The sequence below is a fragment of the Lates calcarifer genome, linkage group LG11 (assembly GCF_001640805.2).
Source record: "Lates calcarifer isolate ASB-BC8 linkage group LG11, TLL_Latcal_v3, whole genome shotgun sequence".
NCBI classification, from domain to species: domain Eukaryota; kingdom Metazoa; phylum Chordata; class Actinopteri; family Centropomidae; genus Lates; species Lates calcarifer.
In genome coordinates this window covers 19,766,750-19,784,131 of record NC_066843.1, presented here as the reverse complement: position 1 = coordinate 19,784,131, position 17,382 = coordinate 19,766,750, and the positions used below count along the sequence as shown (strand labels likewise).

General features: G+C 37.8%; 1 protein-coding gene across 1 annotated transcript; it reads left to right on the top strand.

The window, feature by feature from the left end:
* Nucleotides 1-651: 651 nt before the first annotated feature.
* Nucleotides 652-16,474, top strand: LOC108898574 (homeobox protein Dlx4a). The gene is made up of 3 exons (XM_018698499.2): nt 652-1,537; nt 5,353-5,549; nt 13,706-16,474. Exons 1-3 carry the CDS (start codon nt 1,201-1,203, stop codon nt 13,946-13,948), a joined length of 777 nt encoding a protein of 258 aa, XP_018554015.1. The 5' UTR covers nt 652-1,200; the 3' UTR covers nt 13,949-16,474.
* Nucleotides 16,475-17,382: the final 908 nt, after the last annotated feature.

Sequence of the window (17,382 nt, the reverse complement as noted above, 5' to 3'; positions counted from 1 at the left end):
TGAGCCAACCTGCCTTGGTCCTTTTTAAGACTCATGCCCAGCATTGGTGGATAGTTATTCTGAATATGTAGCCTCGCGTCTTTTCAATCACTCGCAATTGCAAACATGATTTCTGATTTTACTTAATTTTACTTGAGAAACGATTATGGCCAGATATATTCACCTACAATGCGCCTGTAGACTTATTTATAGATGATGCAGATGTTTCTGACTCAAAGGCCACAAACAGTCATTTACCTCCTCACAGATCGTATGAAATAACTGGCAACCTATTCGAACTGTTGATAGTTTTTTTTTATTAATAAACAGTAACAAACCTGTTCTTCGCCCTTATTTTATTTTTCTGTGGGCTGGATTATTTTTTATTTCCTCAGTCAGTCAGTTACTTCATTTTAGGCAATTGCTCACCTAATGAAATCAATCGGTCTTGTTGGTTTTCCGCCCAGAATTGAATACTTGCAGAGATATATTTTAATGGTTAAAATGGCTCTTAGTTTAAGGCCTCTATTGAAAGTGGATATTAAGGCCTATTCTCTATTCCAGCGCCGAGGAGAGCCGGCGGTCCAGCGCTGCAGCTGATTGTGATTTGTGTGACACGGTGAAGCGCCGCAGCCAATGAGCGCGCTGTGTGTGACAAGTGGAAGCAGAGAATGGTCTGTGGAGAGGCACAGCGCGCTCTGAAGGAGAGGAACACACTCCGCGCTCTGTGCTGCCAACAAGCTGCCTCAGAACACAAGAGAAAACGAACTCCGGACCGGTTGTTTTTGGACCGAGAGAGGAAGGAAAAAGAGCCCGATTGAAAGGATATTCAATGTGTTTTTCAGCCTCCTCGTCAGGAGTTCCTGTTTTGCTCTCCAAGTGCTATCCTGCTCCGCACGTTGGCTTGTCATGCGTCTGGTCCGTCTCTGTCGGACTCCATGGTTTGGGTTTGAAACGCTGAGCGTCCTGGACCCGTCAGCTGGGATGTAGCGGAGGGTAGACCCCCTTAAACCAGCTTCATACCCGCCTACCCCATCAGACAGGAATACAGGTGACATTTGTCGAAGGTAAATTCAGTTTTAAAAAGGTTGATGTTGGTTTATGGAAACTGAAACACTTCTCTGAGAGTCTGCTGACTGTTTTAAACATTGATGATGACTCTCGTCCGGAGGTCATAGCTGACCCTTTTTATTTCCCGCCACATCACTGCCCCTCACCCCAATGATGACTATGAGCTCTATATCAGACACTTTAGTCCCGCCTGATCCGTCCAAATCGGCGTTTTTGGAGTTCGGCGGCCACAGCTACCCCGGACACCCCGGACACCAGCAGCCCTCCCCCGGCTTGTCCCACAACCACTACCCGGTTCACGGTCTTCACGCCGTCGGACCCTCGCAGCACGACGGGCCCTTCTCCTCCGGCGCGACCTCATACGGTCGCCCGCTGGGATACCCGTCCTACCACAGCCCCGTGAGCGCGCACCACCCCGGGGCCTACTTGCCCTATCAGCACGGGGGTCACGGCAGCGCGCTTGGACACACCAGACTGGAGGATGCGGGTAGGTTTACGCAGGACATTTTAATGGGGGGAAAAAGTCGAAAGATTAGTGTTTGCACTTTTCTTAAAATGTTACTGTTGTCACCAGTAGTATGGCCTAAATGTTCACCATGTGGATTCAGAGCACATGGGCCTAACAATTATATAAACATCGGTCATTTAGCCTATCAGTGTCTTTTCAGGCGGTGTTGAGTTGGAGTTGAAAAAAAAAAGAAAAGAAAAGAAAAAGAAAAATGAAATGAAAGGAAACGAAACAACGGTTTTTAGTAGCGCAGAATCTTTTGTTTAGTTGGGTCATGGCTGTTTGGTTTTTACTGATCCCACTCTACTAAAAATACATAGGCTTTGATTTACTAATGATTGTGTGCTGCTTTGAATAAAGACCAGTGTGACGGTTATTGACTGAACCATCACACAGAACATTAGATGCAACAATAGGAACAAAATAATTTAAGGAAAAGGTTATTCCTCACAGATGTCTTATTTAGCTCCATTAAAATAGTTGAAGTGCGTCAACAGTTTAAAAAAACACATGAAAATAAACCACAGCAGAGTAGCTATAATAATTGGATCCACACACAGGTCTGCCACAGTGTCGTGTTTAGTGTACTTTGGGGTTGGACAGAAGATGAGTTTAAGGCCTGCACAGACCGTGCGACTCTCCACAAGAAGCAGCCGACACCGGCCCTGTGGTGTCCCGCAGCGGCCCGGGATCTGCTCTCTCTCCAAACCCAAATCCTCATCCCATCATCTCCCAAATAACAGCTGCCCGCGCTCCCTCTGCACAGACTGAAAGGCCTGGGATAATCACATATAGTAATAATTATGATAACTGCGTACCTTCTAATACTTTTACACCCAACAAGATTAACACAAAAAAATGTTGACTTAAATTAAACCAAAATGTTACCAGAACCAAAAACTTTTCCTGTGCGTCATAGATTTAACCTATCCTTCAAAATAAAATAGCCACTGATCCCAACCTTTGTGAAAAGACATTTAACTTCAGATCAGTTTATTTCGAAATACAACATTATTTTTATTTTTTGGTTGTTATAATGACTGTGGAATATTGATGACTCATATGCACACCATTCATATATAGTAGATAGTACATTTTGTAGTTTATATATAAAAAGTTAGGCCTACATTAAAAAAAAAACAATAAAATCCCATAAAACTAATAAATCAAAATTTAATAAAATGAGAAAGCAAAAATCCACTTTACACAGACAAAACTAAAAGATAAAAATTTATACAATCCACTCATTTTTATAAAATCCTTAATCGCTCAGATATTTGAGGAGTATCTTTTACTGCAGGCTGAAGTGGCTGTCTACTATCAAATACATATGTTACATTAATTGATAACAGATGTAGAGTTTGATCATATACCACTGCTAGACTAGGCCTACTACTAATATACAAGCGGCCACAACACAAAAACCAGTCAACCAACCATCTATCTATCTATCTATCTATCTATCTATCTATCTATCTATCTATCTATCTATCTATCTATCTATTCTGAATACATCACCCATTAAAACTGATAACTGGTTTTAATGTTGTGGCTGATTGCTGTTTATTATTCTTATTCTTATTATTACTACTACTAATAATAATAATTATTATTATAATGCTAATAATAATATTGAGGAGGAGCTGGAGAAGAAGACAAGATGAACAAGAATACAAAACACATCTCAATTTTCTGTTAAAACTCAGTTTCTTTCATTGTTTCTCTCCGTCTTTGTAGACACACATCACTGCTCGCTTAATGTTCTGATGTGGGGTCCTGGAGACCCGGGCCGTCTTTAACTCACAGTCCTTTTTGATTCATTTTTGCTGTCTTTCTACTGTATCCGCGCTCGTGTCAGTTTGACAAAATATGAAGCTGTCAGGAACCCAAAATACAAGAAAAATGACACATTGTCTAGAGAAATATGGGCATATATATATAAGCACATTTCCAAATTTATATACAAAAATACAACAAAAAAATTATATTCAACTATAATACAGTTTATCCACATGTTAAGTGATTTCATCCTAACTTGTTTTTATACCTTGTTCATTGAATGTCTGTAAATCACTGAAAATATGGATTATTTAGAATTTTAAAAAAGTTCTTTCTGAAGAGTTTTTGTGACAGACGGACAAATGAGACACAACAGCACTTTCAACTGGTTTTCTCAGCCTCTTGTTACATGGTATATAAATCAAATTCCATAACTATAAATGAAACACACTCATTGTATTCATCAATGAATAGACAGACTCCAGCTCAAGAAAGCCACTTGACATTGTTTTATTATCATTATATTTCATGAAATTTCCCAGTCTTATGAGAAGGATTTTGAACCGATGACATGATACTTTCTATATCAGTGATTTGTGTGGACAGTTCTTGTTATACAGCGCTATGTGTTCTAACGCCCAAATCACACACACTTTGTTACTTCTGTGTTTTCTATCGTGCATCCAGTTTGTTGCAAATGGGCGGGATACCACTTGACCACACTTGTACATATTGGGTCATAATAAGGTTATGGTCAAGATCAGAAAAAATAGTTGATTTTACAATTATTATTTTCATTTTATTTTATGTTACACATACAGCAGTGCAAACACAGATGATGTAAAGCAAATATCAACAACCAATTATGCTAATTGGAAATGTATACCCTCTTAACCTAACTAACACAGATGGTGAGGGTCTTTCTTTTTCTCTGTCTCTGTCTCCATGCCTTCTCAGTGGTACAGTGGTGCTGTCTCTCCTGGTCGCATTAGCTGCAGCTCAGTTACAGAATCTGAACATCTTGTGGGGCCTTGGCTTGTCCACAGCTGTTCTCTCCTGCCACTGCAGGCTATGAGCTCATGTCATAACAAAGATCAGTGTGGGCAGAATGTACACTGTTGTGTAGCTTTCTTTTAAAAAGAAAGAAGAAGAAGTAGTAGTAGTAGTAGTAGTAAGCCCTTTTGGCTGAGTTGCATGTATGACTAAGTAACTGAAAACCTAATTGGTTAGAAAGGACAAAGGGGATTTATCTTTTTGCCTGCACCCACTGTCATACATATCATTCTACAGCATTCTTAATAAACCATATGTTACATACTTAATTGCACTTGGTTTATAGAATTCCATCTCAGATGTATACAACATATTTTTCCTTGACATCATAGCGGCTTGGACTAATAAAAATCCACCAACACAAGTTCTCATCATACTAAAAATAACTGGGTCAGTGTTTAACCTAGAGTGGGTTAATGTAGCCCTGACACAATACTGCATTGACTTTATGCAGTACCAGTGGATTTTTTGTGTTACTGTGGGGTTACTGGATCAAACAACCATTATGGGTGTTTGGGTGCTATATGACCCCATGTTATAGGTTTTTTTTTTTTTTTTTTTTTTTTTTTTTTTTTTTTTAGCAATTCAGCAATTTATTTTTTATTTATTTTCATATCCATAGTCTACATATACAAAAATGCAACAACTACTATTGTAATTTTTCCATTTTGTGCTAAAACTTTGGTTGAGTTTTAGATGACTGAGGTCAAGTTCACTTGCTAGTTTTCTATGCTACGTGGACATACTGGACAAAAAGAAAAGACAACTTACATAACTTATAACATATAAGTACAAATTTCCTGTGAGATCAGGCTGAATATTCAGTGAATAAGCCGACAAAGCTTTTTTCTTTAAAAGACTTTAGGTTAGCCATGGAAAGATCGTCTCTGCAATGCGAAAGTCAAACTTGTGTCTCCACTGAAATCCCATTGTTGATATTTATCTTCTCTCCTCTCCTCCAGAGCACGAGAAGCCCACGGCGGTCATAGAGAACGGGGAGGTGAGGCTCAACGGGAAGGGGAAGAAGATCAGGAAACCTCGCACCATTTACTCCAGCCTACAGCTCCAGGCGCTCAATCAGCGCTTCCAGCAAACCCAGTACCTCGCCCTGCCTGAGAGGGCCGACCTGGCAGCCAAACTGGGCCTGACGCAGACCCAGGTAACATGGTGGATGACACACAGAAACAGACACAAAATAATAATGTGGACTATGTCTCCTCTTCCACATTCAGAGTAGAACACACTCAAATGATAACCTAACATATATTAGCCTTTTAAAACAGTTTATAAACGCATGGAAACAAAGGAAAATACACTTCCTGATGAAAGCAGGTACTAAAGGAAGAATTTTATGAGGAATTTTTATAAATCATTATATTGGTGAAGGTAAAAAACATATATAGTTGTAATGACGAGTTGGAACCATTTACAGTTTGAACTGTTGGTTAATTTTTCTAATTGAGGGTGTGTTCACCTCATCCTAATTTTATATGAGACACTGTGAGAGGGTTGCCTAATAAATCACTGGAACACACGATCATATTTGTATTGATACAACATATGGACACAAAATATACACACATTCACAAAAGTGACATTTGATTTGATCTATTATCCAGATACATCACGTCTTTGATAGGTTCAGTTGAGTTGTAATTAAAGTTTTCTTTGTCTCACAATGAAAGGTCACTTAGGGCAGAATAAAAGCCCAAACAGGCGGTGGTGCATTTTTGTTTACTGATGTCATCACACATTCCTCTAAGTTTAATTAGATACTGACATTTACAGAGATATAATTATATGTTATGCGAAGTTTAGTCATGGATTGTTTGTCATGAAATCAGTCTTGAAATACAAAGGACATGAAACCAATGACAAGAAAAGACAGAGGTAGGAAATGAACATCACAGATTCAGAGGAACAGGACTGTAGCCTGTGTGTGTGCCTTTGTGTGTGAATGTGTGTATATGTGTTGGGTATTAATGCCTGAAGACTTGTTTCTGCCACTGGTCACCTTCCCCTCTCCCCTCTATTTGTCTGTTTTCCATCTCTCAGAAGTGGACACACACTCGTGCAGTCACAGGGGAATAAAAGTCTAATGGCGGCCATTTTGTCTGTCACATGAAGTCAGTGAATCCACATTGGATGCTGACTTGTTGTGTGTTGATTTCAAGCCTATTGTTTCACCAGTATGAACAGCATTCAAGTTCAGAATGGATTTTTATTTGTAACAATAATCCTGTAAACAAATATCTGATTTCCCACACACATTGGTGTCAGACAATAGCAGCCCCACTTCTCTGCATTTCATGAAAGCATTTTTTGTTCTACAATTTGGGAAGTGTGGGAAAAATCCCCTGATGGACAGAGAGAGAGAGAGAGATTCTGATATTGCACTTATTGCACATATTGTATTTTTTAAAACCTTTTTTCCTCTTCTTTCTCATCTGTGAATGACAGAATAGTCTAAAAAGACTTTAAACCCATATTAATAAAATAATAATGATGATAATATTACTACTACCAATAATAATAATAATCTAAATAAATAATTTCCATTTTGAACTAAAAAATATTTTTTTAAGGTTACAGATAAATGATCATTAAGGAAAGATATTTTTAAGGTTGACTATGACAATAGCACCAGCTGACTTTCACCTCATACCAGTAGGTATTGCTAAATTGATTTTAAAAAACTGTTTTTGCAGGTATTATACATTTCTATGACATGATTTAATATCAGTGGTATGCAGTGACTTTTACAGACAGGCAAGTTGAAGTAGTGAATAAGTATTCAAACTGACAGTAAACAGATTGACTGTGCTGTGTAGAGAAAAAAAATCACCTTAATGGAAATTTTCTGAATATTTACCATCAGCTGACAGTGACACACTCCCATGACAATGCAGAAACTAAAAGGCAGAACAGAATAAAAAGGCTTTGGCTTTGTTACATGTTCAACTCTAAACATGTAAATTGAATAAACATATGAAACGTCAAGGAAATAATTAAACATCAAGGTGTAGTGAAATTCTCTGTAAAAGCTTTCCTTGCAAAAGGAATTATTAAAAGCTAAGTAAAAAGCTAATGTTAGGCTAAAAACAGACTACCCCTGCTCACTTGATGTCAGCGTCACCGTCCCTAAGCCTCCAACTTGTAATTTAATTTCCTTCTAGAAAGTTAGTAATAGTTTGCCAAAGCGCAACCATGAACACAACGAGGCTGCAAAGGTGGACTGGTGAGGAGATACGTTTTTGTGTGCGGCGTTATGACAGCAACAACCTCTGTAGTTTCATTTAACCATTTTTAAGACACATATAAGCTTAGAGCACCACAAGTGGGGTATTTACTGGTGTATTTTACGCTGTAGAATAAAACATGTAAATGTCTTGAACTTGTTACCCACATACCATATTTCAGGCATCTGACCAAAAACCCATTCAAAAACTCATTGAATTTGGGACAAGGGAACCAGAAGTGCTAAAATGCTAACTTTTTAGAACTCACTGCACCACTCTTAATCCAGATCCTTTATGGGTTAGAACAATGTTCTGAGATGTAAAGAGAGATATTGTGTCCATTGGTATTGTTGTAATTGCTGTCTGTTACTAGATTTAACTGGTCAAGCACTGCTCGACCTGGTATGCCACTGCTTAATAAGCTAGTCAATGCGTTTTGACTTTGTAGACTTTGTACTTATAATATATAAATCACTGGCAAATGAAATCTTTGACATTATTTACAGGTGTTATTTACACCAAACATATCATGACCTGCTTTCTGCACAGGGGGAGCACCAGGTCAAAAAATGTCAAAAAGTTGAAAATAAAGGTTTGAGTATTGAGCAGGTGTCTCACTGAGGAAACATTAGATAGGATTGTTTGGGAATAACGCATCTGAAATATGATACGTGTGTACTGACGATACATAAGCAGCTGATGTCATCAGATGAACTGCCCTAATCCTGTATGAATTAACTACAGCAGCTTTGTTTACATTGTGTGTAAGAGATGATCCATTCATTTGTCTTTGCCTTTTGTAGTGGCGTAGTGGGTTTGAATGTGGTCTGCTGCAAGTCATACATGCATGAAGCACACTGTTTTGTTTTATTTTTACCTCTTTCTCTCTCCGTATTTTGGATCAGAGAAAGTAGGCTTTAACTGACTTTACAGTATGTCAGAGTTCAGCTGATACTGTAGTGCAATTAAAGGATAAAATGACTGTAGTTTGAGGACTGCAGACATATTTCTGTGGGTTTGGAACAAAGAATGTGGGGGCTTTTTTAACTGCTGCAGAGGGGTTTTGCACAGTTTGCCTGCAAAAAAAATACTTTGGTTTGACATCATGACTTAATTGTGAACTGGTTTTACAGCTTATTTAACAATCTAAACTCAGTCCAGAATCCTGAGGAATTATGTTCATAGTTCACAATGTGAAGGACTATTTCTTGGAATCCTGTCTTTACTGTGAGGTTGTAAGGTAACCAGCAGGTTACCTGGATGTCCAGGAAGTCACTGCTCACAGAGACGATCCAGCACACAACCGCTGGTAAAAACACAATGTGTTTATTTCACACCTTGGCAAACGTCAAGGTGTGAAATAAACACACAAGAAATAATATGCTAATCAGAGATTCTTGGAGGTGCTGGTATGTGGATTTTGTAACTTTTTGGACAGAGTTGTTTCCACCTGTTTCTTATCTTTATGCTAAGCTAAGCTAACCAGCTGTTGGCTGTACCATTAGGCCACCTTCATGCCAACATTCACTCTTTATGGAAAAAAACGCAGCCCTCGTCATTCATTTGAATGGAGGAAGCAAGCATGGGGGCGATGGTGGGTCATCCAAAACACAGCGTCATACAGCAGAAAAAGCTGAATCTGGTTCAACTTTTACAGAAACTCCACATGATGTCATGTAGCAAGGCTCTGCAATACACATAAACTGAAGGGCACATTCCTGGTGGATTACTTAGTAAAATGAATGTGTGTTTCTGCTGTTTACCTCGAGATCATCATGATGAAAGATATAACAGTAGCTGCTGATAATTTTCCAGAATTGTAAAATCCTTTCTGTGAGGACTACAAACTGCTGTGCTGTGTTTTTCTTTCTAATAAGCTTTTAAACACATAAATCCTCTCCTCCATCTGACTTCATTTTCTCATATATATTGTCTCATATGTAAAATGTACACAGATGCTCCCACAAATGTGCTATTTAAAGCTTTTTCAGTGTGAATGCTGCCTCATATTTCCTGTTCCCAAAATGTGGAACTACTCCCTCACCCAGGCATCTCAGTTTCCTAACTTTAGCTCTGCCTTAACCATAGTTTATCCACTTAAACCATGGTCTTCCATGGTCTTTCACTAACCTTAAATAAAAAAGGAAAACTATGGTTTATTACAACTTTTTGTTTTGGTTTTATTTGAAATGATACTGCAATTTTGTTAGCTTGAATGGATTAAATTCTCACCACACAGAGACTCATTTCAGGGTATTTGTGATGTTAAGAAAAAAAAGCATTCAGTGTTACACAATTGTTCCTTTCCTTGCGCATGGAAAACAGTCTTTCTGGTCAGTTTGTTACTGCAGTACTGACAGTAGCCACTATGCCAAAATCGCCTTACACACCAGTGCTGTTCCTGGCAGCTTCGTAGACTGTGATTTAGAACAGACAGTTTAAGTCTCATTTTCATTTTCTCCTCCAAAAATCTGTCTCTGTGGCTGTTCGTGTTTGTTGCCCTATTGGCAAATGTCTGACTGTACTTTCTTCAGTTATGTGCAAAAGTTAATTAGTTTCTTTCAGGAACAATAAATCCCAGCAGAGCTTATTTACCGCAGTAAATACTTATTTGTGGAAAAACAAAAATATTACTTTTAAAAATATAACACAACTTATTTTTTTCAGACTTGTTTTCTCTCTTCTGGTGGTGACATAGAGAACAGATGGAGACAGAACAGCTTCTATTGAAACACACATTCATGTTGCTCTCAGTCAGCTGTAATAAGGCTAGCGTTCGTATACACTATGTACTGTGCATATGCACACATTCCTCGCATGCATGGGTACACTGTAGTCTGTACGGACACACACACACACACACACACACACACACACACACACACCCATGCATCTACTCAAACATGTAGCTTTTTCTTACACATATAAAGATGGAAACATAAACACACACAAACACACACACTTTAAGATAGTGATCGTACACCACATCTCTATCCTGCCTCTATGCCATTAGGCTGCCAGCCAACCACTGACCACTTTCCATCGAAATCTCTAATGTTCCCAGACGCAGCTGAGAAATGGCACGTAGCACAGCTCTAACATTTTTCCCTGAAACTCTCACTCTATCTTAATTCATCTTGCACACATACACACACACATGCTCACACTGCCCATACGGCTTACAGCACCCACCAAATGGAAATCTTTTATTTCTAAAAACCTCACACAGCACCACTGATCATGGTCCATGCACTTAAAAATATACAGACACACACTGCAAATCATGGGTGAATATGTTCACACGGACATATACACACACTCAGTGGCACCTGGCCTGTGTCTCAGCCACCCTCCTCCTCCCTAATGTGGGTGTCATTAGCCACGCTCTCAGGGAAGCTGTCAGCTCCATGTTGCTGCTGGAATATGAAACCAATAATTACAGCAGAAATCCTCTCACTGAGGCTGCATTAACTTAACGTGCTGTTGATTGACTCCTGGGCTCATAAGCTACACTTCACATACTCACTTTAGGTTTTCATCTGTGAGCTACCACTGTGATGTACCACTCCAGGTAATTATTATAGATATTTTTTTTATTTTTATTTTTTTTCCTGGTAAAAAGTTTAAAGTGCAGCTACAAGTTTATTTCTGAATGACAGCATTATGTGGTATAATCATTGCAGTATTGCATATTTATGAAGTGATAGTTTAATTTTATGTATTTGCCACCATCCATACTAACTTCTAACAGGCTGTGATTGACGTCAGCAGATACACTGGAACAATAGAGATCAAATTAAAAGTCAAATTTTGCTCTACATGACTTCTTGGCTCTTTAAGCTAAAAGCTGGGTGTGAAAGTTGGGTGCCTTTTTTGATTATTGGGTAAGGGGATCATTTTTTCCATATATTTAGAGTCAATTAAACCCGTCTGAAATTAGTTTTTTATAGAATAGAATATCTTCCATAAACCACTTCAACCATCTTCATAAATACCCATAAAATCCCAGGGTAATAATTCCCAGGACTGTCAGTGCGGAGGAGAAAACAATTTTAGTGCCAAGAGTGTTTTCTCTTCTTTTCCTTGCTCTTTTATCTTTCTCTCCTCTGCTGCTAGCCAGGGCTTTTCCTCTGTGCTACACCAGTTCCTTGGCTGTTTGTTTTTCCTTTATGGCACAGTTAAAACCTGTTTCAGACAAAAGTATCCTTCACTGACTGTGCGTAATTATTTATGATTCATTTGTTCCCGCTAAGCTGACAGGTTGCCCGAGAGGCATATTCGTGTAATTTGATGCTCAATTTGCAACCATGCTGGAAACAGAGAACATGCCACTTATATCAACAACATAACTGAATCATCTTTAACCACAGATAAACGATTAAATCCAGGTCAATATTTTGGTTTATTCGGGTAGTATTATGTCTGTTTTATTCACACAGTGTCACTGCTGAACTGTGAATTATATGTACTTTAATGTCACAGCTTCATGTGTTGTAATTATAGCCTGTTATAACCCTGTAGGGTCTAACCATCTTTAGGAAGTGTTCTACAACAAACTCATCACACTGTATGTGCTGGGATTTTTAGCTCCTGTGGTATGACTATGATATTTATATAATAGTGCTACATGTGCAGCGTCAGTGGTAGTCTGTAGGCAACGACATAATTATATGGTATGTTAATGGTGTTTTACTGTAATGGAAGACTTGTTATGCTATAACATTTTACAATCACTTTTTTGTCTGTATGGCACATTATTACCATAATTTTAGGTTGATTTATTGCATCATTATGATATTCCTCTATGGTGTATTTCTGGCTGGTGAGTGTAGTTCAACCTTATCTTAATTTATTGCATTTTTGCTTTCCATAGTGTATCATATTTCATGATATTTATTTAGATCACTGAAGTGTGTCCGTCATGATGGTGCTCAAACTTAGTCTGCAAAACATTCTGTGTGACAGATTAATTTTTAATACTTCTCAGTTGCTGGTTTTAACACGAGATGAGCAGCTAAAATATAAAAGCATTAATATACTTTAAGCTTAAATCTAGATAGTTGACAGCTGACATTAAACTGGCACTCATCCTTATGATAACCTATAAACTCAGCTGTTGAATGACAGTAAATTTACAACCACATATTGTATGGTTCTTGATAATGGTATGTTAATGTAATGGTAGGTTAGGTTACCTTTGTGTGAATGTTGTTGGCTGGTTCGTATGTTTTCGTGGTTTGTCCCAGTTGTTTTGTTGCTGCTTCTTCTCTGTTCTGTTCTAGTCCATGAATCTCTTACTGTTTACCCACATAAAATGGCTACTTTAGCTAACATTACCACCAGAGACTTAAGAACCGGTAACGTTAAGTAATGCTACTGGCAGAGAGCAGGCGGAAACATACCAACAGAGATGTTACTGAAGGGCAAGAGGCTTCTTATTAGTGCAACAGGTCAAACAACTAAATCAACTTTATATGAGCACATATTTTCGAGTAGCTGAGGATGTGTTTTAGCAATGAGTAATTACAATGTGTAATTTTCTGGATTCATGTAAATCACTGAATAGTCATTGGACTGCATTGTAATTCATTTGTGTCCATCTTTCACATAATCATTTAGTTATTCTTCGCGGACTAAAATTGTTATATATTTCATCAAAGTGTTGTCGTCAGATGTTATTTGTGTTTTCGGTCTCTAACACACATCTTCATAATAATTTTCATATATAAAATGAAAACACCCACCTCAGTCTCAGTGCTGGTTAAAGATTAAAAAAATAAGACTCAATTAAATTAAAGGCAGACCAGCCGAAGTGAATGCTGCTCTGTGATATTTATTATACATTTACCAACCAACGACCTAAAAACATGTCACAGGTTTGTAAATCATCCTGGTGTCCCAGGGGTTGGATCATACAGTTGCATAGTCTCCAGTTTAAGTCAGAAGACCCTTTGCTGCATGTCATCCCATTTCCCTCCCCTTACTTTCTGTCTCCTGTCAAAATCTAGGCAAAAATGCCATCATGTAGATCAGCTTATAATTTCTTATGAACTCTTTTCCTTTCTTTGGTTCTCAGGTGAAAATATGGTTCCAAAACAAAAGATCCAAATATAAGAAGATCATGAAGAATGGACCCTGTGGACCTGAGGGAGACCACTTAGCACCCCCACCACAGTCCTCCTCTTCTCCTTGCTCCCTATGGGACATCAGCATGGCTGCAAAAGGTGCACCAGTGCACTCTGGAGGATATATGAACAATTTTGGACACTGGTACCCTGGACACCAGCAGGACTCCATGCCAAGGACTCAGATGATGTGACAGACAGGAGCACATAACACTTCCAGGACAAATTATGGATTTATGCCAACGAGCTAGCTCTAGCAAACTAGAGCTGTTAGGGACACAGACCTTGTTGAGAGTCTGAGCCACTCTGGAGGCAAAAATAGTATAACTGTCAGAGATGTAATGTGGTGAACAGATATCGTATATAAATTCCTTTTGGCTGAAAAAGGCAAGGGGAAATTGATCAACTACAAGGGTAAATTCTAAAGTATAAACAGCTATGAGAATCGTTTTATAAATTTGATACAAATATTGTTTTGAAGTTAGCATTTTAGCATTCACAAAATAGGTTATTAGGAGGGTATCCATAAAAATGACTTGATCTGGCTAGATGTTAGCACCGCTTCAACTGTAGCATTTTAAATAAACCAGCCAGAGGTTAGCCATGACAAGTGACAAATCATAATTTGAAATCAACACATTGGCTCGAATCACATTTGCAGAGTGATTAGATATGAACATAACAATATGTGACAACTGAGCGCTCAGTTTGTATGGGCCTGACCTGAGAACTGGCACCACATAAAGTCATAGCACTCTGCAGTAAACTTAAGAAGATGCATTCTCCCCACAAATTCAAGTAAGTCATGCTAGTCCATAACTGTGTAAAACTGGGCAACTAGCTTGCTTTGCTTTGTCCTGACTACCACACCAAAGAAGTCTGTTGTTTTACTGTTATGTTTTTGTTGTTCATTTTGTCAGTTTGCTAATTTGAAATTGTGTATATCTGACTTCTCAAATGTGTTTTTTAACATTAGCTGACATTAGCCACCATATGTTACTGGTCATCGGCTGTAGTGGCAACCCCTAAGTGTATTAAATGGGGAAAAGGTTTGTTTAATTGCTTATGAATTCAACCTTTTTTTGTAAGAAGAAGAATATGTTATTTCTTCAAATATCTCCATCAAGACATATCTCAATTTAAAATAGTCAGTCAGGTTATTTCTGCCTCCAGAGCAGCTCTGCCTGCCAAGACATTTTGGATAAAGCTACAACTCAAAGTTAACACCAGCCCTGCATCTCTAATACTGGACTATTTCAGGTTTTTTCTGTATTTTCAGTGGGTTACTGTGGGGCAGGTAAACATGTAAAAAGAAGGGTTTTTCAGGGCTTCTTCATACTTGTTCTTAATTGAACTAAACTGATTCAGATTCTGGTTTTCTATCACTAAACACTAATCAAATTAAATAAGTAAAGATTACAGTTCTTTTGATTCTGACTGTTGTTTATATTTCATGAATTCTGACACGGTTTTGTGTGACACATTAATGGTTCTATGTAGCATACAGACCTATAAAAAGCCATTATGAAACAACTTGATTACACCAGCAGGAGTTCTAATAATGCATAAGAACAAGCAACCATTTTATGGTACTTATAAACCCCTTAAGAGTACATGGGAAACAGGCATGGAATTTCACTGTATCATTGCATCTATTATTTCATTTTTTTTTCATCATAATTAAAGATAATTAAAATAAGATCAAGTCAAAAACAAAATGCCAGACATTTATTTGAAATCATTATATATAAAAAAAACCATATAAGATACAGCAGGTCATTCAGAACCAATGTGCTGATTTAGCAGTTCTCATAATTAATATAATTGACAAAATTAAAATAATTGTGCCTTACACTCCAGCCTGTTATTGTTCAGTTTTGTCCCCAGTCGTTTTTAAAGGGTTTGGAGGTTTTGGTAGTAAATAATGGGCTGTTAGATGCAGGGACGTTGCCATGCTACACAACAGGGTTTAATTAATTGTGGTTCTGCACTTCTGATTGTGAACAACTTTTCATCTTTATTTTCTTTTTTATGCTTCAATGGATTTTAATGATGGTTCCTTTTAAATGTGTCACTCTAACACTTTGTTTATCCTGCTCTTCTCTTGAGACCTGAAGTAGGAAACTCCCTATGAACCTCTGTTTCATGACTCAGCAACCTCTTAAAATACTGAATTAATATTTTATGTTATATGGGTCAGGATACACTTATTTGAAATAAATCAAACCCAGTGATCATTTTGTTTATTGAACTTACACCAACCAAGGTTGTAATTTGTTTTTGCATCTCGAGCCTTAGAGATCGTATCAATGTTAGACTTCAGTAATGTTTTGCTGAAACTACATAGTCCCTCTCAGTGTAAGGTCTTTGTGTACCCCAGTGTCTTGGAGCCATTTTCTCTAAAGTTGTAAATCAGAAGAAGCAGGTCACATCTTTGGCCCTGCAAACATCTGGAAAAGCAAAAAGAGTCGTCAAACATCGTCAATGATTTTATAAAATGACCATGTCAATTATAGGTAATTTAGGACACAGCTTGTTAAATAAAGCTTTCACTCTGACGCTGTAATTATCTGTAATTGTCAGTCAAGGGAATATCCCTCTGCCTCAGGCCCTAAAGGAAAAGGGTAGGAAATAGAGGATTACATCAAACTGGATTACTGAGGGCTAATTCTTTCACAACAAATTGATCTGTTGAATGAATATTAAAAAATGCATTAATACATTGCTGTGTGCTGTTTGTGGTTAGCTTTTTTGTTTTGATGTGACAGGTTACACACTGACAAGTTAACAAGCGACCATACAGATGAATTGCGTCTGGCAAAAGCTATTATTATTTCTATTAGTGGAGCGTTACGACAAAAATAAACCTGGTCGTGCTAGACCATGCAGTTGTTGTATAACTTATTGTTCTACATGCTTATGCTGGATAAAACTCTGATGTTAGTTTACTTTTTAGCATTCACCCTCCAAACAGAAATCCAGCTGTTGCTTTACTTCTTCATCGTTTTATTGTTGGTCGAAGGACAGTTCTTGACTTCTTTTAACGCACAGTGCTCCAGTTGGTATTGGCTCTTCCATTATCCCCAACATGTTTGTTTTCGGCCCTTTTTTGTTGTTGTTGTTGTTTTTATGTTTGGGAACGTGCGTCTCAGCCAACATATCATATACCATATCGGACCATTTAAGAAAAAGTAGGATGTAGCTGCCAAAACTAAAGTAATTGTGGGTCTGGTACATTATTGTTATCACTGAAAACCTGTTTATTATTACTATTATTATTATTATTATTGCACACATAGGTTCTTGTTGGCATATACACATGATTTTCCAACAATCCATGTTATATGAAGAAACTGCTTTTCTGCTTAACAACTCACACACATCTGAAATGTAACCTTGACTACACAGTGCAGTAGTCAGTTATTTTGTACTTGTTGTACACAGACAGTAAGGTGTCAGAAGCCAAAACGGGTGTAAAATCCTCATCTTAGAAGTAACTAGTAATTAAAGCTGTCAAATAAAGAAAGAATCAGCAGCTCTAAAAGTTCTAGAAGTAGAAGTATAAAGCAGCATAAAATGGAAATACTCAAGTAAAGTACAAGTGACTCAAAATTGTACTAGCAGTGAA

Bases quoted from the DNA above. Each gene is read 5' to 3' on its own strand.
- LOC108898574 (XM_018698499.2), top strand. From the start codon at position 1,201: ATGATGACTATGAGCTCTATATCAGACACTTTAGTCCCGCCTGATCCG. The intron at 1,538-5,352 runs GTAGGTTTACGC...CCTCTCCTCCAG, and splicing joins CACCAGACTGGAGGATGCGG to AGCACGAGAAGCCCACGGCG. The intron at 5,550-13,705 runs GTAACATGGTGG...TTTGGTTCTCAG, and splicing joins TGGGCCTGACGCAGACCCAG to GTGAAAATATGGTTCCAAAA.